General features: G+C 42.7%; 2 protein-coding genes and 3 non-coding genes across 5 annotated transcripts; 1 reads left to right on the top strand and 4 right to left on the bottom strand.

The window, feature by feature from the left end:
* Nucleotides 1-420: 420 nt before the first annotated feature.
* RFC4 (replication factor C subunit 4) lies at nucleotides 421-12,279 on the top strand. The gene is made up of 10 exons (XM_054166453.1): nucleotides 421-704; nucleotides 1,280-1,358; nucleotides 5,493-5,572; nucleotides 6,719-6,838; nucleotides 7,745-7,888; nucleotides 8,170-8,290; nucleotides 8,731-8,856; nucleotides 9,478-9,558; nucleotides 11,256-11,372; nucleotides 12,069-12,279. Exons 1-10 carry the CDS (start codon nucleotides 571-573, stop codon nucleotides 12,162-12,164), a joined length of 1,098 nt encoding a protein of 365 aa, XP_054022428.1. The 5' UTR covers nucleotides 421-570; the 3' UTR covers nucleotides 12,165-12,279.
* An 845-nt stretch (nucleotides 12,280-13,124) lies between these two features.
* On the bottom strand, nucleotides 13,125-20,356 carry EIF4A2 (eukaryotic translation initiation factor 4A2). The gene is made up of 11 exons (XM_009903548.2): nucleotides 20,228-20,356; nucleotides 19,155-19,200; nucleotides 18,928-19,060; nucleotides 18,520-18,659; nucleotides 17,208-17,376; nucleotides 16,903-17,012; nucleotides 16,635-16,778; nucleotides 16,103-16,240; nucleotides 15,741-15,830; nucleotides 15,422-15,501; nucleotides 13,125-13,933 (listed from the first exon to the last, which is right to left on the bottom strand). Exons 1-11 carry the CDS (start codon nucleotides 20,254-20,256, stop codon nucleotides 13,789-13,791), a joined length of 1,224 nt encoding a protein of 407 aa, XP_009901850.1. The 5' UTR covers nucleotides 20,257-20,356; the 3' UTR covers nucleotides 13,125-13,788.
* Nucleotides 15,900-16,026, bottom strand: LOC128897765 (small nucleolar RNA SNORA63). The gene has a single exon (XR_008462582.1). It is a non-coding gene; the product is annotated as a small nucleolar RNA SNORA63 (small nucleolar RNA).
* Nucleotides 16,400-16,580, bottom strand: LOC128897729 (small nucleolar RNA SNORA81). Its single transcript, XR_008462548.1, has one exon. It is a non-coding gene; the product is annotated as a small nucleolar RNA SNORA81 (small nucleolar RNA).
* LOC128897730 (small nucleolar RNA SNORD2) lies at nucleotides 18,737-18,806 on the bottom strand. The gene has a single exon (XR_008462549.1). It is a non-coding gene; the product is annotated as a small nucleolar RNA SNORD2 (small nucleolar RNA).
* Nucleotides 20,357-24,258: the final 3,902 nt, after the last annotated feature.

The following is a 24,258-nucleotide window of genomic DNA, read 5'->3' as shown; positions in this document are numbered from 1 at the left end:
GACAGCAAGGGCCCCCGCCTCCTGACAGGAGAGACCCCTCCTCCGCTTGCCTTAGGCGCTGCTTTTATTTGTACAGAGCTTTTTTTTTTTTTTTTCTGTGGTTGTTTTTTTCTTTTTTAAACTATTTGTCCACTTGTTGGGGAAGGGGCATTCGGAAGCAAGGGCGAAGAGCGGGCTCCAGCCACTCGGCACCCACAGAGGCCACCCTAAGGGGAGGTGCCGCCACCACACCCTCAGCTACCGCCACCTCCCGGCCGGAGGGGGCGCCCCCCGCTCCCCGCCCATTAGCTCAGGCTCCGAAGCATGCGCAGAGCTGTCGACGGTCGCTGGCCCCAAGGCGTCCCGTCAAGCTCCCGCCCCTGTGGAGAGGCTGAGCGCTGTGATTGGCTTCCGGCAGGCGGAAGCGGCCTCTCTCGCGGCCTGTGGCGGTTTGGCGGGAAGGGCTGGCGGGGCCTGGAGTGTAGTGGGGGTGGTTTGGGTGTCGCGCCTGTTTGCGGGCCGTGCTCGGCTTAACGGCTGGGCTGAGGCGGGAGGTGAAGACGGCCGTCTTAGCCCAGCCGAGCCGGAGCCATGCAGGCCTTCCTCAAAGGCCCGTCTTCCATCAGCACCAAGCCTCCTGCTGCCAAAGAGAAGGGCCCGGCAGGCTCAGCTGGGAGCAGCGGGGAGAGCAAGAGGCTCAAACCCATCCCCTGGGTGGAAAAATAGTAAGGGGTAGTGGGGTCGCTGACCGGGGCGGCAGTGGCTGGTCTCTGGGGGGATTTGGCTGTGGAGGAGATCTGTGGAAGAGGGGATTGGTGTGTAGCAAAGGAGGTCGCAGCTGTAGGGAGCACGGGTCTAACTCTTTGTGTTGTGGAGGGAAAACCTGCGCTCTGAACTACTGTCAGAACTCTGTGTAGGTGTTAGCAGGATATGCTTCCATTACCCATGTCAAGTGGTGCAGCTTCAGCACTGTGCCTTCATGCAGAAGTGCATGAAATGCTTCATTTTTGGAAAGCCTTTATATGCTCACGAAGTTGCAGTCTGCGGTATAGTTCTGCTTCTAGAAACAGCTCAGGCAGGTGTTTACAATAGAAACAAACAACTTCCTGAGAAATTAGATCAATAATACAGACCAGAGGCATAAGATTTCCTGCTATGGTTTTTTACTTCAATTAGAAAAATTCCCTGCAGTTCTTCAGTACCTGGTGTATCAGAAAAGGAAACGTTTTTCTCAGTTTCATTTTTCTTGTGAAATTTTGTAGCTAACAAATGAAATTGTGTTTAATGTATTTTTATCTAGCCGCCCCAAAAACGTGGATGAAGTTGCTTTCCAGGATGAAGTTGTTGCTGTGCTGAAAAAGTCCTTGGAAGGTGCTGATGTGAGTGTAATGATAACATCTGTCAAATCAATTTAAGCAGAAACTTTAGCCAGTGGTAGTGAAAACTTCTTGCTTCTAACTCAACAATGATTACTTATATAGTGGTACTTGATGAACAAACTAAGTGGCTTCCTCATAGTAGGTTGTGATATATGCATAAAACTTGTGATGTTTCCAGCTCTCTAAACATTGTAAAATTGTCAGCTCTGTGATGCAGCTGGAATTTTTCAGGAAGAGCTCAACTGGTAAACTTCTTGTTAGTAATTTCAAATCTGGAAAGGCTTTTGTTATTTCCACACTACTATTCAGCTACTGCTTTTGGTATTCCTTTGAAGAGGAGGGGGGAAATTTTTCTTTCACAAAAAAAGTTTGGATTGCCAGTAGTTCCTAAACAGTTCTCATGATCTATCAGTGCTTCTGTGAAACTGCTAAGCTTTAAAACAGATATAATACTGACTAATCAGGGAGGTTTAAGTTATAGGTGTCAGGTCTCCTGCTTAGATTGTGATCCTCAAATTTTTTGGGTTAAAGTTTCCGTGTAAGCCTCTTCAGCTTTAAAATGTGACTTATGTGAATTGCACTGTGACCTAAGAATAAAAAATGGATGAGCAGAGCATTTTCAGCTGCTTTTGTTTACACTTGCGTTTGCTTTTGGATAAAAAATATAGTAAATATTCAGTATGAATGAACCAAGTGATAGGGAGATGAAGGGACTAGGGAGAGAAGTAGGTAGCCAAGAGGTGGATGAAAGTTTTTGCAAATCTGGACCATTTCTGCTTTCATACATACTGAAACTTTTTTGCCCCACATTTCACCTGGAAAGGTCATTCTTGTGCTCTGAAAGCTGTTTCTGTTTTCATAATGCCACCCAAAGTGAATGATAAGGATGTTCTGAAAGTGACATTTGTCCTATGGCTGTCTGCTCACCAATAGCCAAAAGAAACAATTTGGACCTTTCAAAGTTTTATGTAAGAATTCTTTCACTGGTAGTGCGCTTTCATGCATGGAATGCACAGCTAGTCTTTGGTGTTTGAAAATTTTCTCTTCAGACAATTTGCTCTGCAGTTCTGGTTTTGACTAATATGAATCTATTTCTATCTGAAAATACTAATTTAAATTTGCAAGAGCAGAAGTACCTTTTTCATTTGAGCCATAGGGAGCCAGAATGAAGCTGGTATGACAGAAGTTGGAAAGACTTGTATAATTTCTGTCTTTAGGTCATGCCTCCAAATTCCAGTTACTTGGAGAATGTTGTTGTTATGTGACCTTGCATATAATGCTGTACTAGTAGAAATCTGGGTTTCAAGAGCAGTGCTGTTACTATATTATAATGTTTGTACAGTTGGGGTTATTAGTAAGGAGCTATTAACAGCTAAGGAGAAATGAGGTGTTGCCACCTCTTCTGTCTGGACATATCAATCGTGTAACAGCGCTTAGGTGATGGGTTGTGAAGTTCTATTTTGAGCAACAGCTATTTAAAGCCCTACAGCTTCTGGATCAGCAGTGTTGTTTGGATTATGAGCCTAGTACACTTATGTTGACTGTCTGCCTCCTGAGCTGAAAAGATAAATTATAAATTCTGCTTTTTGCCATAGCTACCTAAACTCAGCAAGGCATTTGAGAACAAAGTCATGCAAGTACTTGAAAATATTTGACACTTTTGAAACTTGGACTTTTTTGTTAGTTCTTGAAAGAACTCATTCTGTCAAAAAGGCAAAAGTGTAATTTGAGGTGGCTGGCAATTTGGAGATCTGACAAGATCAAAGAAACAGCTGTGACAATGCTGTAGGTTTGCGTAATGTGCTTTATTTAAACCTTAGTGTTGAAAATGGGGATCCAGTCCTTTGTTGATTGGCCTGTATTTGTGGGCCTTGGTTTGGGACTAAATGGAGCAGGGCTTTAAAGTCCTTGATATGTCTCCATTTGTAATAGCAAGCATCTATCTTGTTATAAACTGGAGAGACCAGAGTCCATGTGGTTTTAAACTGGAGAGGTCAGTTTCTCTCTGTAGGACTGTTGATTTGTTGTGTTTTTGCAGAGAAACTGACAAGTGTCATAGTAGCCTTTAATTTTTGCTTACCTGATGGTGTCTCAGTGACTGAAAAGAGAGTTCAGTGTAGGATTATAATTGCAGTTTACATCTTTACTTGTACTGAAGCATCTAGGAAAGGAGTTGGGCTTTGCACTGTGTGGTAACTTTCCTGTAAGCAGGGTGATTCCTGCAGGTATCCTGCTTACCCCTAGCAAGCATGGAAGATGGGTAACCAGATCAGATTGCAGTCTGTTTAAAAATACTGCCACAGTTACATAAAGGCTCTGCATGGTGAAAAAGTAGTGTGAACCCTGGTGAGAACTTCAGTGAGAAACAAGGATAAATGAGGTTGAAACAGAAACAGTAGTAAATGTGGGTTTAATGGAATTAGGAAACAGATTCTTGTTAAAATTTTTAACCTTTATTAATGCTAATTTTGAGAACTTGTAGAGTGTGAATTAGCACAGAGGCATGAAATTATGAATCTCCATGAAAATGTCTGCCCTTGGAGTGTGCTAAGCTACCATGGTTGGTGAATTTTCAGCTGTCATTCAATAAGTATTTCCTCTCCTTGGAGCTTTCCTATAAGATACAGAGGAATAATAATGTTGTGGTCTAATTAAACTTGAAAAAACTTACAAGCACTGGGTGCTGTTTACTTTCTAGTAATTAGGGAAACAAGCAAGTGACGATTGGCAGAAAGAGCAGGCAAAACTGGAAGTGGATTTATTTACTGTGAGTTGACTGAAACACATAGATGAATCTGTTCTCTGTGTCTTATCTTAGTTGTTAAAATGGGATGCTTGTTACCAAACTGGTCTCTTTTCCATTTTCTGATTATGGATTTTGTACTCCTCTATTTTCCTCTGCTCTCTGGATTACTTCGTGTTTGCTGTTCCCATTCTGTCTGCAGTGCTTGCTATATTCAGCATAAAATTCTCTAATCTAAATTTAGTTGACTTTAAAAAACACCCATGTATTAAGGGCTGGAAATAAATCATATTGAGATGTTTGTCTTTTTGATATTGATCAGAGGGGGCCACTGCTTCAGTCACTTCACCCAGTCTGGATTCCTTGACGAAGGATGACTTGAACTGTGTAGCTTTCCAGATAGTCTTGTTAGCCCCCTGTTAGTAATTTTCCATCAGTATTGGAAGTATACATTCTAGGACTACTGTGTTACACAGCCTTATGCTGTTTCCTTGACTGTCAGACAAAACAAATAATTTTATTCCAGCTGATGAATCCTGGGCATCTGGCACATATTTAGTTATATTCTCAAATTGTGGGATTTTTTGCTTTGTGCTGCTAAGCATCAACCAATAATTATTGCTGCAGTCTTTTCTGTCCTGCTATGATCTTCCTGTGTCAGCATATTTCTTTAATGCATTCTTGTTGTTCATGATGAGGTTATTAATTAAGTTATTTGAAAGATCAGTTAACCCAGTCTTCTTAAGAAATGCCACTGGTCTCCTTTGCCAGCGCTGTGGATTCCAGTCAGCCCTTGCCAGCATCAATTTGATTAGTGTTAGGCAATGTCTGCAGTGCACTCACTGCAATATAGTGCAGGCATTTGCAGGCTGCCTTGGATTTATTGCAGTAGAGTTAATGGCAGCAGAGAATTCTCAGCACAGCTTGAAAAGGCTATCTGGGGAGCTGAGAAAGTAAGGAATAATTAACCTGTGACAGATGTTGTCACAGCTGCACTGCAAGAATTGTCCAGGCTGTTTGAAGGCATCCTTGGATAAATGTCACTGCAGTCATAATGTAAGTTCTGTAGGCTTTAGTGATCTCAGACATGACCTGTAGGGGCTATATAAAAATAAAATACTAACTGAAGTACCAGTTTTGATAGAACATGTGATTCCAACACAGTGTGAGGATTCCACTGTGTGAGGATTCTCTTCATGCTGAGTTATAAACAGCGTTTGTCCTTTTTTTCCAGCACTTTGTGCAATGACTTAGAAGTGAAAGACTTGGTATTATTTTCCGGGAGTAGATAATTTATGCTCCTGTAGGTGCTCTGATTTTCACTAGGTTTTCCTGTTTCAGGTTTGTTTTGTTTGTTTGCTTTTCTTTATAAAGGTGCCTTGTTGTTTCAGCTTCCCAATCTGTTGTTCTATGGCCCACCTGGAACTGGAAAAACTTCTACTATTTTAGCAGCTGCTAGAGAACTCTATGGGTAAGCAGGAATCGAGTTGCTTTGGTGTAATCAACTATCACACCTTCTAATCATGTGGCAGAGTGTCTTCTGGTCCTTGCTTGTTCTTGCTTAGCTTCTGTGTCTTTATCAGGAACATCTTCACATTCTGATTCAGCTCTGACATGAGATTTTTCTCATTTGTCCTGTCACAAGTTGTTGATTTTGTTACCAATATAGACTTTAACACTTGAGACTAGCAGCCATGTAGCCCTATAGCTAAGAGTATGAATAGAAATGGCTTGTGTATTCCTTACTGAACTTTGTAAGTTTTAATGGTTATTAGTTACACATGGATCTCAAAGTATTTCATAAAATGTCTGAATTGTAGCCTTTCTGTTATGGAAGTAATATTGGGAGTCAGACTATGTGTGCGTTCACCAACTCACTTGTAACACTTGGGAGTTTTTCGGTAGTGAATTCAGTGTCCCACAAGCAAAAAATAGATGAGAAAGTTGTCTGATGTTATGATCAAATCTAAAGTTGACTTTAATACCTTCCTTCCCCAATCTTTATTGTCATCTTCAATTTTTGGCTCATGTTAAACCATTTCTGGTTTAATAGCAGGAAGACAGCCTTGTTGTGTGTCCATTTGAATTCCCAGAACTTAAAACCCACTGTATTCATCTATTTTTTTTAATTATGTTTTTTTCTTAATCAGAGGCACTGCTGTGTAGTACTGCTGCTAAATACTGCCTGTATCATACTTTCTAGATATTTCTTTCTAGTAGTTTTGCACTGGCAGAGTGCTGCCAGTGACTGTATCTCGGCATTTCACTTGTTTTTCCACACTGCTCACAGCCTATAAGTAGAAATGCATATATTACAGTGCTCTGAATGTAGGAAGCCAACTTCCTACTCTTTTTTTTTTTTCCCCCCTCTTCCTGGATAACTGATGTAATTTTACACTTCATTGTTTTCTGCAGTCTGGGAGGCAATTGTGAAAATAGCTAATGGAAATTCTTACCTAGTGCTTAATGATCTCAGCTGTCTTTTAACCAAATCTGTTGTTTGGGAATGCTGGCACAAACACAACCTGCCATTCAAAAGGGCCAGAAGGGTTGTTGATAGACTTTGTAATGGAACAAGAGTTAGCAACTAATGCGTTGTTCATAAAAAATTTTGCAGGCCTGAATTATTCCGGCAAAGAGTCCTTGAATTAAATGCTTCTGATGAGCGTGGAATACAAGTGATTAGGGAAAAAGTGAAGGCTTTTGCTCAGCTAACTGCATCTGGAAGCCGCTCAGAGTAAGTGCTGGATCGAACCCATCTTGCTTGGGACAAAGCATCTGATTGTTTTTATTTAGATCAATTTGAGAATTCTAATCTAAATGATGGATCAGCACTGCACAGAAGTTTGCAACATGAACAGTGCTTTGGCTAAGCTTTGGCTTCATGTAATTTCACATTGAAAATCAGGTACTGGGTCATCCACAGTTGATAACTTGAATACCTGAGAGGAGCTTTTACTAATTCTGTTACAGAGACAGACAGGGAAAATCCCAATGGATCAAGCCTTCTGGATTTGGTGATGTGTTGTTGCTTTTGCAAGCATTGTCTGAGTACCACACAAAGAAAAGCTTCTTTGGGTAAATTGTGGTGGAGGTTATTTCTCTGGTACCTCTAATTTGCAACATCTCCTACCAGATGGGTGCTAGTTTATAAGACTCTAACAAGATTATGGTGATGAGAAACCCTGTGTAGGTGAAGCTGTGTGTGTGGAAAAAAAAAACAGATTGTGGAAAGTAGCAGGAAGAAACTGCATGCCAGGACCATCTGACAAGAAATGGTCTTCTGTACTGAAATTAATCTGTGGCAGAGTTCTTTGAGGTTCAAGGAATCAGGAAGCCTGTAATAAGAAGAGCTGCATGAGTTGTTGAAAGAAGAAACGTAAAGCAAGAGTGTGAATTTTAGAGGACTTTGTAGTATTCAAGTGTCCATTGTTGTATGGACCTCAGCCATGTCCCCCACTCCTTTATTACACATTAGTGCTTTATGTAAAAGTACTCAGAAAAGATTGAACCTCTGCATACGTTCAGTTTGTTGGGTATAAACACTTAAGTAAAATGCTGCTTACTGTTTGTAGTGAAGTTCTTTTCTTCACTTGGACTGCACGCTGCGTGTCTTGTGGATAACAGCTTTCCTATTTTTCAGCGGTAAAATGTGTCCTCCTTTTAAAATTGTGATACTGGATGAAGCAGACTCGATGACTTCAGCAGCCCAGGCAGCCTTAAGACGCACAATGGAAAAAGAATCTAAGACAACACGTTTCTGCCTTATTTGTAACTACATCAGCAGGTACGTGTGGAATCTGTTGTCAGTGTGGACTTGCTGCCCTATCTGTTCCAAAGTCTCTTCCCCTACCCCCTCACCCTGGAGGGGCTGATACCTGGCTTTCACCGTTTTCATTTAACACAGATGTAGCTATGTGATACAAGACTGAAGACAGTGTTCTCATTTCAACTTATTTTTTTCCTCTTAACTGTTGCAGTTTTGAGGCTTTGTTGTCCTTTTCTGACTTGATAGCTTTGTATGAACTTGACCCATGTGTTCATAACCAAACACCTTCCTTCCTTTAGAATAATTGAACCTTTAACATCTCGATGCTCCAAATTCCGCTTCAAGCCTTTGTCGGACAAAATCCAACAGCAGAGGCTATTGGACGTTGCTGAGAAGGAACATGTGAAGATTAGTAGTGAGGTAACTTCATGGTTGCCATGTAATTTTATTCCTTAATCCAGTGTGTGATTCCATTGCAATGAAAGGCAGTAAGTCAGTGTACTTTTCCAGACTGCTCAATTGTATTAAATGTAATATATTAACTCGGTTACATGTTATTGTCCTTCCATAGATGGAATGAAATGTAAGAGTCTTCCTAAAACCTGAGCAATTTTATGCACAACTGTAGGGCTTTTTGTTCTGTGCTGTGTATGCTTGCATTAAATCATGCTTTGTTCTGAAATTGCCAGCACACATTAATGTCAGTAGAGAGGCTGCTTTGTAACTTGCACATTGTGCCCATCTGTGCCAGTCTGCTTTGGGCACTACTTGAGGTTTTAAAATCAATGTGCTTAGAAAAAGTACTGAACTTCAATCAGCAGTGAATGTATAACTTGGCATTTTCTGACGTTGTTTTTCAGGCAGTGTCATACCTTGTTAAGGTGTCAGAGGGGGACTTAAGGAAAGCAATTACTTTTCTTCAAAGTGCCACTCGCCTAATGGGTGGGAAAGAGATCACAGAGAAAATAGTCACTGAAATTGCTGGGGTAAGCTATGCTTTATAGTTTTTCCTGCAATTACCCTGGAAAGCATTTGTCTAGTAAATCTACATGCTCCCTTATCTACCTCTGGTCAAAGTTTAATTAAAAATTTGGGTTGTACCCATTAGTATTGCAGTATGGTACCAATACACCATCCACTAGAACTGTATGTGTGTGTGTGTGTATAAATACAGATCAGTGCAAAGTACAGTTTGGAAACACCACAAGGGAATGACATTCAGTAGCAGCTTGCTTTCAACTTCATGTTCCCAGTGAAAATGCTTAGGTGTAGAATGGTGCAGAAAGCACTGGCTGATCTAATTGGTGAAGCAGGTCCTCCACTTAGTGTCCTGAATAAGCAATTGTGTGTTGGATTTTGGATTTACGAAGATGACTTTTGACAGATCACTGTCATACAGTTTTTATTTCAGGTAGGACAAATATTGCAGTCTGCTTCTTGCTCTCAAAATCTAGCTTGTCTGTCTTAATTACTTGCTTGAAAGTGGTTGGGTGGAATTCAATGATAAAATGGCCTCCTTCATAAACAGTTTTATCTGTTACTGTAACCATCAACCCCCATTTGAAGTTTACAAAGTGGAAATTAAGAAATGTAACTTCTTGTTACAGGTCATCCCTAAAGAAACAATTGATGAACTGCTGTCTGTCTGTGGGAGTGGTTCATTTGAGAAGCTGGAAACGCTAGCAAAGGTAGAGTCCTTTCAGTGGTCTAGCCTGGATATTTTTGTAAGCTTCCCTGCAAATCCTTTGTTGCTGGGCTGCAGCCGAAGAACACTTGGCCCCAGGTCAGTTAGGATGCACATTTTAGGAAACATGTCTTTTACCAGTTGGTCCTCTGATCTTCCCCTTCTGAGGAAGAGCTGTCAAAGCTGCAGGATTTTCTTCCAGTGTGATTCTGGCTTTCCCTTGAGTTAAGTGATGACATGTGGAGCTGTTGGTTGGAATTAGAGTAAGAATTTCTAGTGAGACACTTGGCTCAGGCCTTTAGAGCTGTGTTTTCAGTAGACTGGACTAGTCACCTTCTTCATTACATGGAAGCTGTGTCAGATGGGAAGTATCAGAATAATGCTGTAATAAGTCTTCAATTTTAAAGTATTTCTTGTCACTCTTAACCATACATTAGTGATTAAATTTGTCTTACAAACTGTAGTGACTTAAAACACATCTTGCTGGAGAAAGTCCAAGCTACTGTTTTCATACAGAAAAGATTCTTACTTTTGGAAGAACGGGAAATTCCTAATTTCATGAATTTAAAGGAGGCCTAGACACTCTTGAACTGGATTTTACATCAAGTTGTTGTCTCTGACATTATGACGTGCTCCTCTCTGTCAGACTCATTTCCAGTAAAGTGTTCCACATCTGTAAGGAAAAAGCCAGTATTAGTCAGCCTCCCACTTTTTACTTGGATGGGCCTCACTGGATAATTTTGGCAGGACCTCTGGTTTTGCATACGGATTTATTGTCCTGTAAACTCGCAGCTGACCTTAGAACTGATTGTGCAAGGATTTGTGCAGATTTGTTACACCTTCACATTTACCTGCCATGATGCCTGATTATGTGTTGATCTTAAGAGATGATAATGTAGATTTTCTAAATCCTTAGAGCTGCTGTAGTAGTTTGGAACTGGTCTCCAGTTTCTAGAGTAGGTGTTTCATGGCAGGGTTTTGTTTCAAGTGTTAGTGCTCAATATGCAGTTGATACAATTTGTCCACAGTATGTGAAGCATAGGTGGATGTTCTGCTGTACAGAAAAATAAGATTACACCAACTCTTTTTCTATTTATAATCTTCTCCCTGCCTAAATGGCTTCGTGGCTTCAATATTTGCTGGGTTTGTAACTGGGCATCACTGATTAATAACACAAAAAAAAAAAAGGTGTGGGGGTGCTCTATTTACTTGCTGTGTTTTCCATCTTATTAAAAGTTTTGGCCTTACAGACCCAGAGCTCCGCCTTTCTGAGGCTACCAAGTGCCAGTTGAAGAAAATAAATCAAAGGAGGTAGCACTTTAAAATGTGGTGGCTGTGAAACTGCCACATGATGCTGTGGATCCTAAGCTCTCCTAATTTTAGAATAAGATTGGACAGGTTCAGTGGAGGTTGTTAAATGCTTAATGTGTCTCTAGCTCATGAAATCCCTGAGATGTAAGCTGTCAGAACCTGGAAGAATGTTTGGGCAAAATGATGGCTATATTCCTGCCATGCTCTTGCAGTCTTTCCTGGGTGCTCGTGCAGGTCACTCTCAGGCGGGGTGTTGGACCTTACACAAACTACTGACTTATCAAAGTTCCAGGGTAACTTCTAGTACAGGCAGAAGTTTTCCAATTGGTTTTCCACTTTGTGGTGTTTCTGCTCCTAAATTATTTCCATTTTCCTCTTTCCCTGACACAGAATCTCATAAATGAAGGATATGCTGTTGCTCAGCTTGTGAACCAGCTGCATGATGCTGTTGTTGAGAGTGAAGATTACAGCGACAAGCAGAAATCCGTTATAGTCGAGAAGCTTGCAGTAAGTCTGTAGTTGAGTTGGAAAAAACCCACCCCAGTGATCTCCATTTTATCAATTTCTGGGTACATGCTCTCTCTCCCAAGTACAAAATGGTTGTTTTTTTGGTTCTGAATGCTTCTTGGTAGAACCTAAATTTTTGTCCTGAGATATTTCACAAGAAGAAATTGAAATCCACTGAAGAGAATTATTAGCCACATTAGATTGTTCTAATGGAACTCAAGCAAGAGGTTTGTGGTTGCTCAGGTTTTGTGTGTGCTTTTTTAATATATATATAACATGGGAGGGAAAATTAAGATGAGATTAAGTCAGCACTTAAAACTTGCATTTTACAGCTCCCAATTTTTTTACAGCCTTTTCAAATTTATTAATGAACTTGGTAAATGTTGACCATGAAGACAAGTTTTGGTCGTTTAGCTAAATTCTCTGAAGAAAGGCTGGGTAGTGTTGGTAATCTATAGTGATAGCTCATGCAGTCAGTTGAAGAGCAAATGGTGTCCCCCTTCTCTGTATGAACTGTTGTGTCTGTAGAAGTCATTTTCCCTTTTGGTGTGATGGGTGTGGGATGTGTCACTGCTGCAGTAGTCATTGCCAATTAAGTAGCTGGCAAACTTCATCTTGTTCTCCATTGTAACCTAAGAGACCACTGTTGCGAGCACCACCATTTTAAGAGTTGTACTGTCTCCATTCTGTTTGCAGGAAGTAGACAAATGCTTGGCAGATGGTGCTGATGAGTACTTGCAGTTGGTGAGTCTCTGTGCCCTTGTGATGCAGCAGCTAACACAAAACACTTAACTCCAGCAGTGCAGTGGCTAGCTTCAAGTGGAGCAGCTTCTGGTTTCATGGGTGGCCAAGTTTTCTGAGACCAGAGACTTTTGTACTGTATTTTGCAATAAAAGGACTGCTTAGCAGTTGGAAAAGCTCTTACTGTAATACTTGGTTCAATTATTTTTTTACACTAGGTTAGAGAGCACTGGTATTGCTGTGTGGTTCTTGTAAACTTACACATGGAAAGGTTAAATACACCAAAAAAAAGCAGCATAAACATCATAGTTATCATCAGCTGAATGCAGGGAAAGGAGTTGCTGCTCCCTTAAGCCCATGTTGGTTTGGAAGTACTGACTTAGCAAAATGACTTCAGAACTCCTGAGGGAGCAGGGCCTGTATCAAACCCTAACCCCTTAAATGATGCAAACCCCACTTTCTGCAAATGTTATTAAGCTACATAGGAAAAATGGGGGGGGAAAGGCAACTTGCATGTTCCAAAGAAGTTGCTTAGATTTTCCCCTTCTCCCTCACAAAGCCAAGTTTTTCAAGCTCTTTCCTGTTGAGCATGTTAGCATTGCCTTGAATTCATGGCTGCTTTAGTTTCCCTGTGCTGCCCCACTTTCCCACAGGCATTAATAAAAAACCTTAGACTGGTTAAAAAGCACAAATGATGCAGCTAGTCCTGCAGGTCCATATTGGTTATAAGGTCTGCTGTATTTCAGTGTTAAGGAGACATCCATCATCTATGCTGTGTCACAGTACAGACTGGCACTTCAACTCACTGTAAACTTATCCAAAATACTCCAAAACCTCTTCCTGCCCTTACTGACAAGACCCACCTAGAAGCCCACTGAAGCCCAAGTCAGGGGAGAGCATGAACATTCCCACTGCACCCTTGCAAGAGCTGGCACTTTTACCTTCCACACTTCAGACAGGTCAGAGAGCTGCCATCACCCTCCCCTCTAACCAAGAAGCAATTATTTACAATTTAAGTGAATATAGAAGTATTTTATTGAACATTCAAACTTCATTAAGACATGTGCAATATGGCAAATTTTACTGGGTTTAACCCTAACTAAGACAATAGTATGATTGCTTGCTGGGGCTTAGCAACAGGGTCCAGATCACACTTACCACTAATTAAATACTTTATTGAATAAATACATATGAAACAAATGCATTTTAATGCTCTTATAAAAGTTTAAGAGATTTTGAAAGGCCTTTCCAATTCAATCCGACATGTTAAGTACATACAATAAAGGAAGGTAGGCTAGTTTAACATAATTGGCTGACTTTATACAGCACTTATATCTTTTAGTCCATAAGTAAATTATTAAATGATAAAGAACATCTAATACAACCACTTCTACGGAACTAGGAAATAAATTTCTAATAAAGAAAAAATTTACAGACCCCATGACTTTCCACCCAACCCCAACAGTCTAACCCTAAAGTGGATAAAGCCAATGGCTTTCCCCACAAGAGCTCACGACAGGAAGTCGCTTCGCTTATCAAAAATCTGTTTTTCTGATCCGTTATGAGCATTGAGACAAGATTCGATGTATCCCCAAAGAAAGAAGCACAATGCGCGTTGTGAAGTGCCTATTCAGCAACAGCGAGCACTGCATTCACAACCACCTCATCCCAGGGATTAAATGAGATCAGCCACATTCATCGGCATCTCCTCCACTGTAGTATTGTAGAAAGTCTCAATGTCTCGCAGGATCCTCTTGTCCTCTTCAGTGACAAAATTGATAGCCACACCTTTTCTGCCAAAACGACCACCCCGGCCAATTCTACATGAAGAGAGAACACATTTACACAGAGGTTAACCACTCCAATCCATTTCCAATGTCTGCAAGATCCATTCATTAATTGCTGCTCTTTTATGTGCCACTGGCCAGTTTATGCTGCGTGTACAGGACCAGATGCTACCAAAGTCATGCCTGGTCCAGAGAGACTAGCAGTTAGTGCCAGCAGTACAGATGTGGTGTCCATCCTATGAAGGCTTGCAGAGCAGTAAAGGTTACTCTTTGGCTGCAAAGTAAGATCTTTATTTAATGGTTGGTTGTGTTACAAAGTCCCAGCTTGGTCTCCCTCCCCTCTGTTCAAACACCCAAACCACATGCATCCAGTCCCAAGCACATGGCATGGAGGATAGCTACTCTTCAAAAATCAACTGTTACTAAATTAATACACTTATATCCACTAACATGAAACAGCACTCAACTGGAAAATTTAATTCAACAGAACTGTTTCCAGTGGGAAAACTTAGCTTGTTTTCTTTTGAAAATTGCATAATCCAAGCTCCAACATTTTTGGTTAAGCCCAGGTCAGTCGCTAACACATCACGGTACAATTGCACCCACTGTAAGTTCTACCTCCCTGCAGACTGCACAATAAAGCACCTAATCAGCAAGAGCTAAACACACAGAAATGGCTCACAAAACTTAGGGGATAATCATGACAAAAGAAATAAATAAATACCAACTCGCTCTTTATTCAAACTGTGCCGCTTACGAATCCACGTCCTAAATTACGTCAACGCCGTTTCTGAGCACCATCTTGTGTCATCAACTGCTGCTATCGACTCCTGTATTTTTTTACATCAAGTAACAAAGCACAGTTTACTTCATTTAAGGACAGTCACTAGAAGCAGTTAACTAAACCTAGGGAAACAACTCAAAATTGCTACCAGAAGACACACACCACAGAGGAAAGAATCCCACTGTAAGAGGAGCCACCAAGAGCAAACAAGGCACACAAAACATGAACCCAGTTGGACCTCCAGAAGTGAAGGCTGTCCTGCACAACTAGTTTGCTAGGAATATTAAGGTCTGGTCACTGAGCAGCAGCAGCAAGATGAGCTAAGACCTAGACAGCTGACATTGCTGTCAAGATGCCACACCAGTAAGTCCTCTTGTACTGCACAACCTACATGACAAAAGTAGTTCAGTAGCTGGCAGTTTTCCCAAATCCCAAGGAATGATCAGCCAGTACTGAACTTGCACATCTAAGTTTTCCCACTGCTTTTATCATGTAAAAAGTTCTGCTCTTCCCTCATTTCAGAGTCACAGCTTTGCTAAAGTCAGGGCTTTTTTCAAACAAACCCAACTACTTTTACTTCCTGCTAGCTTTTTGGCAGTTACTGTATGAAAGGATGCACAACACCTCCAAGTCACTGGCAAGGACTAACGGAAAAAACAGGTGAGGCTCTGTGCTGATTTGTGTAGAGGATATGACATTCAGTGGAGCACACCAACTGAAGCAGAAAGAAAACCAACCTGTGAATGTAGTTCTCACGATTGGTCGGCAGGTCGTAATTTATAACCAGTGACACTTGCTGGACATCAATGCCACGAGCCTGAAAAGCAATACAGAGTCTTGAACGCAAGTTACAGGCCTTAGGTTCAGCTGCTTATCTAATGCTTTTGTTGGCCATATGGTTAGTTATGGACTACAACTGTGTAGTCCATAGTGGAACATAGTCTTTACTCTTCCAAAAGGCTTTAAACAGTTCAGGCTACAAGAACCTTCACTGAATCATGAAGCTTTTGGTACCAGATTTAAGCATTAACACGTTGAGGGTAAGCTGATACGCACCAGCAAGTCAGTAGTGATCAGAACACGGCTCGATCCTGATCTAAACTCTCTCATGATAACATCCCGCTCCTTCTGGTCCATGTCACCATGCTGTAGAGCACAAAATTTAAAATTAATACAGTTCCAATACTCCAGGACTGATACACCTTTCTAAAAGTGATGTATGAAACCCAGCGTCCCTACCTGCTGTGGGGACGAAGCAGGTAGAGATAGATGGAAACATTTTTCTTTAAGCAGGGGGAACGATAATACAGCACTGCACAGCTGTATTATAACTTTCCTGCTCCTCACTCAAATACAGCTGGGTTTGTTTTTCAGTTTGCACACTGTACTACACAACTTGTGGAAACATCAATTCTTACCAGAGCTGAGACTGTGAAGTCCCTGGCGTGCATTTTCTCTGTAAGCCAGTCTACTTTTCTCCTTGTGTTCAGGAAAATGACAGCCTGTGTAATGGTCAGTGTCTCGTACAGATCGCAGAGAGTATCCAGCTTCCACTCCTGAACAGAACAAAGATGATCAGGAAATGCCTCATGCCACTGACAGTTCAGCACAGAAAAAGACAATCTTCAACAAGGAATAAGCTTGTAACTAATTTACTAAGCAATTATGTTCAGCACGACCCTAGAAGTTGATACGAGACACTAAGTTTCTGCAGCGACTGTTGCACCAAATCTTCAGACACAGGACACTGGACATTAAGAAAGAGGTCCACCCTTGTCTTTGTGGATCCAGTGCATGGATGTTCTTCTTCTTGTCTATACTCTGCTAGCATTACTACAGAAACCAAAGCGCAGCCTTGGTTTCTGCAATTTTAGCACAGTGCTTTAACAAGAAGGTGGGAACTTAAATGTTTAACTCTTTCCAAGCAGAGAAAGTTCAGCCAATACCAACCTCTCTTTCCACATTAATGTAGAATTGCTTGATACCCTCCAGAGTCAGTTCTTCCTTCTTCACCAAAATACGTATGGGTTCTCTCATGAACTTTTTGGTCACTTCCAACACATCCATTGGCATTGTAGCCGACAGCAACACAACCTAGAATGCATTACTGGGCGTTAACATACTTAGGGTGCCAACTTTGATTCAAGCCATTAAACAGTTCTTAGCTACACCACAGCAAAGTCTGTACCAACCAGTTTTAACCCTATAGGTTTTTTACCTGGATGTTTGTGCTTAGTTTTTGAAAGATCTCATAAATTTGATCCTTGAATCCACGGCTCAACATCTCATCAGCTTCATCCAGAACGAACATCTTAATCCATTTAGGTGCTATTAAAAAAGCAAAAATAGCATTTCATGAAGCTTCAGAAGCACTAAATACGTTATTAAAATCACACTCCTTCAGGAGTAAGATTTCCAGCACAGCTCTTTCCAATTAATGCAATTGCATTATTTGAGCTCTTACTGGGTATGAAATTTGTATGAGCAGTTTATTATCAAGAGCAAAACTGAATTCATACTTACACAGGTAGCGTCTGTTTAACATATCAAACACACGCCCTGGAGTTCCCACCACAATGTGTGGAGCCTCAGCCTGAAGCTTTTGCATTTCATTGCGAACATTTGTGCCACCAATGCAAGCATGGCATGTTGCTCCCATGTAATCTCCAAGGGCCAGAATTACCTTTTGAATCTAAAATAAAAACCTTCCATTAGTAGCAGTTCCTGGAACATGTAAAGATTAAGCTCCATATCACTGGTGCTTATGGACAGCTTTGGCATCTAAGACAGCAAACAAGGACTGCGCAAGCTTATGGCTACAAAAGGCAAATTGATAAACATTTTGCCCAACTGCTTGTTATCAAAGCTGTTCCCTACAAAACTAAGTCATGAGGCACTGAAGTGAGGTTTTTGTCCTTCCTAGTTAAACTATCATCTGCTACATTAAAAGCAGGGCCTTCAAAAGCAAACTTAAGGAATCTTAAGCACTTGCAGGAAATTAATGAGAATTGTACAAGTGCACTGCTATGTGCCAGGCTTCCAAAAAAATCTCACCTCACTAGTGTCTTCAGAGTAGAACAAAGGCTAAACATTCTGACCACAAGTCCTTGTTCCACTGATGTGTTCTGGTTTCGTTTTTGTTGGTTTTGATTTGTTTGGGTTTCTTCCCCTCTTTCCTTCCCCTTCTTTAGTGCTTTCCTACCTGCTTTACTATGTTTAGCTTTACCTTCACTATAGCACTGGCACCTCAGTATATGCTAGCTGAAAAGGCAGTTTTAAATTTCACTTCACTGCTTCACCTTACTGATTCACTTTCATCCCAAAATACCCTGTAAGCTTTTCAAAATGCTCCCACTTAGTAGACCAGAATGCCAAGCCTTGAAGGTGAAGCAGACATGCAGCAAGAATCAGAAAAACATCACAAAAGTACAAGTACAATGAAGTGACCACACACTCACTGCAGTTTTCATGTTGCACAACTGCACTCAAGTTCAAATAGCCTCTGGAAAGTATGTTTGTTTCCACTCAGAACACTGGACTTCAGTAACATTTTTGGGTTTCTGCTGAAGGTGCTCCCTCAGAACTATACACAGCATAGCAGCTGTCTCCTACCTCCCTGCCCCAGCACATCCTCCAATGCATCAGCCAATGCATCAGCTCAACCTTTCAAGCAGGCAGAGAACTTGTGGGACAAAAGCCAGTTTACACCCCCCTTACTCAACACAAAAAGGGTTCTGAATGGATATAGGTTACAGCCCCTTAGTTTGTCTCACAGTTGTGAAACCTGAAACCTATGCAACACACAAGCAGCTTTTTTTAACTACACTATCAATACCTGTTGAGCCAGTTCTCTGGTAGGGGCCAATACTAGTGCTTGGGTCTCCTTGAGATCAATCTCCAACTGCTGCAGGATGGAAATAGCAAATGTGGCTGTCTTGCCAGTACCTGACTGAGCTTGAGCAATCACATCATACCCTAAAAAAAGTAGGATACACATTTACTGCTCCCACAGGTCATTCATGTTTTCAGTTTTATTTTATTCCATTTGAAGTAAGTGATCAGTATTAAGAGTTCTCTCCATTTCAGGTCAGTCCCGAAAGATGGTGTACCATCATATCACTTGTTCAGTAACCATTAAAATAGGCAGACTAGCAAAAAAACAGACTAGCAAAGCAGTATATGCATTTTACAACACTTTCCTAATTATCCAACATTGGTATCAACAAATGAATCACCTGCATACCTTTGATGCATGGAATAATAGCTCTCTGCTGAATAGCTGATGGCTTCTCAAAACCATACGCGTAAATACCCCTTAGAAGGGATTCTTTTAAATTCATATCATCAAAATTGTCAACAATCTCATTCCAATTGCTCTGTAGTAAAGAAAAAAAAAACACAGAAAAACGTTAAATCCAACATCCATCTCTATCAGCGATTAAATTCTCAAGTCCCTTCACACGTGCTCACCTCAATGACACCATCGGGGTCCATTCCCTCAGGGCCGCCATGGTCTCTGCCACCAAAAAGAACAAGCCGTTAATACAGGAACAACTAACGTGCAGAAGCGAGTTGACACCTTAGCTGCCAAATCTATCTGGAAGCCGTGACAGATCAATCCCAGCAGGTGCTTTGGTATTTTGCCAAAGCAAAAACTCCGACCTGCCTTGGGTGTCTTCGACCCAAGTCCTCAGGTCTCAACGTGACAGGAGCTCATCCAATCCTTCAAGCCACAGTGCGGGGCAGTGTTTTCAGACTACTGAAAGACCCACCATTAAAACCACGGCTCGACCGCGGGCGAACGGTCTGGCCATACACAGCTGCCACCACGTGCAGCGGAGGACAGTCGGCCCCAGGCGGGCTGGGCAGGCCAGGACGCGCTGCCGCTGCGCACTCCAAGCCATCTCCGCTGCCGCAGCCGGGGCCAGGGTGGAGGTGGGGGGGGGGAGCGGCCTCCCGGCGGCGCTGCGCTTCCCCCGCCCCGCCCCAGCGACTCTCGCGAGAGCTCCACCCCCAGCATTGCGCAAACCCGCGATGGCCGCCGGTGCCGCGCCCCGCACCCCTCCCCGGGAAAATGGTTTCATCCTCAGCCGGGCCCGCAAAGCCGGGGCGAGCCAACGGTGGGAGCCGGGTGGGGGCAAAGGGGCAGGGCGAGGAAGTTTAAAGAAAAAATTCTGAATAAGAACCTCGAACATTACAATTGAAGCGTAGCTCCATGGGTATGAGCAAGTTAAACGCAAACATTTTTCCAGGGGTAGAGGGGACAGGAAATCAACCACAGAGTATAGAGCCCCAAGGAAAACAGCTAAGGCTCCGCTGAACCGCGAGTAGGGGGAGATACGGGACCGAAACATCTAGAAGCGGGAGGGGTCGGGAGCTGCCTAACCGCAACGCCGAGCCGCCCTCGCATCGCGCCTGGAGTGTACAGGCAACCCCCCAAACACACAGCCTCGCTTTTTTTCCCTCCCACCGGCCGCCTCCGCCGTGCTCGGCGAGTCTCCCTACGAGAAAAGGACCCGCGGCCTCTGCACGCCCCGCCATACCTGCTATAATCCGCGGAGCCTCCTGACATGTTCCGAACACCAGCTCTGTCCTCAACTGAAAAGGCAAAGCCTCCGCCGCGCCTCCTTTATATACTCGCTCAGCTGCCGGACTCGTTTCGCTCTGCTCTGCGCATGGATATACATCTCACGACGCTGCGAAAAAAGAACAAATCCCCCAGGACTGAGCCTCTTTCCCAAGGGATTCCACTTATCTCACTGTTTGAGGTACTGTGGAGGGGGTTCCTGAGCTATCTTGAGGCCACAAAGTCAGGGGAACGTAGAACTACTTTCCTCCGAGCGCGGAAGGATATTGCACCACTAGCGGCGTGACAACGCCTCGCTCCTTCCTCCCGCTCTGCCCCCTCCCTGCTGGCTCCTGTGCACGGGGTTTCCTGCTCCGGCCCTGGTGCAGCGCGGGGGGAGGGGGAGCCTGGTGGGGCCCGGGGGGAGGGCGGCGGGAGCGGGCCGGGGTGGTCCGGGACTGTGGGGTTGCGGGCAGTCGCGCTCAGAGAGGCACCGCGGAGCATGCGGCAACAACGGAGAGATAGAATGGCGCCACGTTTCCCCCGCCATGCCGGTTATTGTTAAAGCCCTGGGGTGAGGGACGATAGGAGAGCGGCCTTCTGGGGCGGATGCAGGCGGCGCCTGGGCCTCAGGGCTCGGCCCCTTCGTCCTACACGCCGAAATGGCTTCCTGCTCCCTGCTAGGCAAAACACACACTGAATTCTCGTTTCTCAGCTTCTGGTGAGGGGATGGAAGGGGCTGAGGCCGGCTCGGTGAGCGAGGGGTGAGCGGTAGCCGAAGGGGCCGTGAGGTGAGGCGGGAAGATGGCGTGTGGGGGCTCCCTGCAGCTCCGACCTTTCTCGACCCGACCCGCGGCTATACTGTGTCCCGGACCTGTTTAGCCCCAGTCCCGCTGAGCCCAGAGCCCAAGCTCAGGAAGGGTTTGTGTGGAAACCGGCGCCGTGGTGAGGAGGCCGGGCAGGCCCGGGGGAGAGCCCGGGTGTGAGGCAGCAGCCAGCTGAATCATGCAGATTTGTCACGGGGTGTTAAAAGCCGGATCGTTTCTAAAGGGGATGACGGCGTATTTGGAGAGTGTCTGTAGGAGACAGGCAGGGTGGTCCTCAGGGTGCTGCTGGAAATGCGGTGCTGTGATGTGCTGCAGTTCCTCGTATAGCCATGTCCGCAAAAACAATCTGTCAGGACTGATTTAAAGGTTAGTGCACTACAAAATAAAGCAGAGGGGAAATGTTACTGTGCAGACTGATTTCAGTGAAATGAGCAGTGATCATGCCCATGCATTGTAGAAAAAAATTACAATTTTAATGCTCTTCTCGGGTTTTGAAATAATCTGTGTATTTCTTATGTGGGGAAACTATAAATTGTGAGCAATAATTTTTGCCCACTTTAATGGTTTTATGTGTGTCACTTCTCAAACTTGTTGCCATAGTGATTTCATATATATATATATGTGTGTGTGTAAACAAATGGAGGCAGTGCTTGAGAAACCCAAATGTTTACTTGTCTAGAATAATATAAGTTGTTTAGAACCATCTAGAATATCCAGATAGGGAACCTCTGAAAGACTGTACATTAGCTCTATCTATGGTGGCATCTGCTGGGGCAATATTACCTATAGAAATAGTGCAACACTTACCAGTGTTATCTTGGATAAATTGCATAACTGCAGCTCCTCTCTTGACCCACCCTAATGCTCTCAACTTGTGCCCATTTACGCTGGGGAGAAAATACTGAGGATGGTTCTTGTATCTGCAGTTGAGACAGCCATGCAACAGTAACCACAGGCCCTGTGAAATGAGTGACATCAGCTTGCGTGGACCCACAAATTTGTGGCTGTCAAAGAAATGGGGTGGGCTGAAGAAAGAACATGAACACAGCTTCATGCTGGCATGGTTAGATTGCCCATTAAAAATCACTTTAGGTTTAAATGGAAGAAATAACACTACTGAATATTTGTTTTTATTAAGGATCTTAATTAAGATCTTTATTAAGAAAGGTGCAGAATGTGTCTGGGTTCTTTTAAGTCTTGCAGTTAGGTTTTAAAAGTATTTGCAAACCTGAGTGAAAAATATTTTTTGATGTGGGAGTTTCAGGAAGACAAGCCATCATTTTCCACAGGCTTTAAATGTCTTTTTAAAAAAGCAACACTCCTCAGAAACAAGTACCTGGTTTATCTTCTCTTCTAAAGAAATGAGTATCACTTCAGATTGTCTGTGTACTCAAACCAGTTCAAAGGTTTGGTTTTTGACAAAAGTTGTTCTTAGCAAGGCTTTCCTAGGTTGCTTTATAGGAGATGCTTTCCCTTGCTCTGACTTGCTGCAAGTCTTGTTTCACTCCACTTGGCCAAACTTTATCCCATTAAAAAAAGAAAACAAAAAAAAAACCCCACCAGCCAAAAAACAGCCTTGGAAAATGGGAGGGGGGGGTGGGAAGGGGGAGGGCATTGGTGGGGGTTTTTTGGTTGTGTTTTTTTTTTTTACTTCAACTAAAGGATGATTTTAAAAATGGATTTTGTTATTCACTGTCTCCAGTAACAGCATCTGGGAGGCTCTCAGTCAGATGCCAAGATTTCTTTATGCAGGCGAGAGAGAACGATGAAGTAAAACAGCGTCACCTGCCCTAGAGCTGATCACTGGCATTTAGAGAGGAGCTTGAAACTTCTCAGGATTTTGTTCATCAGTGATTTACTTGGTGCTTGAATATTAACATCTGTGGGTGTATTGGTATCTCCTGTCATGTGGTCATGGCAGAGTTTGACAAATGTGATGAGTTGGCCTGTTTCTTGTTCTGGTTCATCATCATTTTAATCCACTGCTATAGATGCTCTCTATTTGCCTTAAGTACTGTATGACTGGAACTATGAAATTGTGTTTTAAGAGTTTCGTATGGATGTGACATCAAGGCATTTGAGGAAAGGAATCCAGTGTCTCATCCAGTGAAAATCACTGGCTTGTTTCAGCAAATGAAAAGGGGAGAGAGTTTTTTTTTTCATTAATTTTGGATAAGGGAAGGATTGGAAACACTTGAATCGGTTCTCTTTTTGTGAAACAAGATAGCAGAAATTCAGCACTGTTGGCCCAGCGATGACCCTAACTGTACTGGAGGGAAAGTTATAGACATTTTGTACTCTTTAAACCCTGAGTACTTGAATGCAGTGTTTGAGAAATATCTCTTTGGCTACAGGAGGGCAAACAGCCATTTCATGTGTGATCTCATATCTAATTTGTATACTTTTAGACTGGTGATAGCCATGTTATGCCTGAGATTCTTTGTGATCTGAACATGGAGAATCATAGTGAGAGGTATCGGAAGCTAAGATTTTGTCACTGACAAGAATTCTTGGATTGACACTGGCATTTGTTGTGGCTTTAAATCTTATTAAGCTTTCCAGAGCAGTATCAACTGAAGACTTGCTCCTTAAGGAACAGGTTGATGTTATCATCAGGCAGAAGAGATACCAAAAAGATACTAAATAATATGTCTGCACTGCTAAAGATAGGATCCATGGCCACATTTACATGCACACATATATACTTAGCTAGATGTCTCTCCCCAAAAGACAGTCCTGGTGAATCATGAGCTCTTTAGTGAGAGTGAACATAATTATACATTTATTAACGGGGGGTAACAGATGGACTAGCTGGTTTAGCAGCTGGGTTTCCAGTCATTAATCATGCAGATTGAAGTAGAGAATGAGGTATCTAAAGAAAGCAGTAGGAGCTGACACCTCCTGAAACTGAGCTCGAGTTGAGCAATCCTTGCTCATCAATATTCTGGCAAAGGCAATGTCACAGTTTGCACTAGGAAATTGCAGAAATCTCCTTTTAGAAATTTCTTACCATGATTTGAATTTACCACGAAGCTGTCATGTATTTCATGAGAAACCTGGGAGATCACAAGTTCCTCTCCTGCATTGGCACGTCTGGTGCTGGAGCACATCCTGGACATTTTCTTTGCCCTGTTAATTGTGGCAATCAAATAGTAATTGTAAATAGTTTATTCAGAGTAGG

The sequence above is a fragment of the Dryobates pubescens genome, chromosome 13, assembly GCF_014839835.1.
Source record: "Dryobates pubescens isolate bDryPub1 chromosome 13, bDryPub1.pri, whole genome shotgun sequence".
NCBI lineage: Eukaryota > Metazoa > Chordata > Aves > Piciformes > Picidae > Dryobates > Dryobates pubescens.
This window is presented reverse-complemented; position numbering and strand designations above follow the sequence as displayed.

What these genes read in the sequence shown, in the direction of transcription:
- EIF4A2 (XM_009903548.2), bottom strand. Translation starts at nt 20,256, where the DNA reads ATGTCAGGAGGCTCCGCGGATTATAGCAG. An exon ending in ACCCCGATGGTGTCATTGAG is followed by an intron (nt 19,061 to 19,154) that starts GTGAGCACGTGT and finishes TCTTTACTACAG; the next exon opens with AGCAATTGGAATGAGATTGT. An exon ending in CGTGAGAACTACATTCACAG is followed by an intron (nt 13,934 to 15,421) that starts GTTGGTTTTCTT and finishes CTCTTCATGTAG; the next exon opens with AATTGGCCGGGGTGGTCGTT.
- RFC4 (XM_054166453.1), top strand. Translation starts at nt 571, where the DNA reads ATGCAGGCCTTCCTCAAAGGCCCGTCTTCCATCAGCACCAAGCCTCCT. An exon ending in ATCCCCTGGGTGGAAAAATA is followed by an intron (nt 705 to 1,279) that starts GTAAGGGGTAGT and finishes ATTTTTATCTAG; the next exon opens with CCGCCCCAAAAACGTGGATG. An exon ending in TAGTCACTGAAATTGCTGGG is followed by an intron (nt 8,857 to 9,477) that starts GTAAGCTATGCT and finishes TTCTTGTTACAG; the next exon opens with GTCATCCCTAAAGAAACAAT.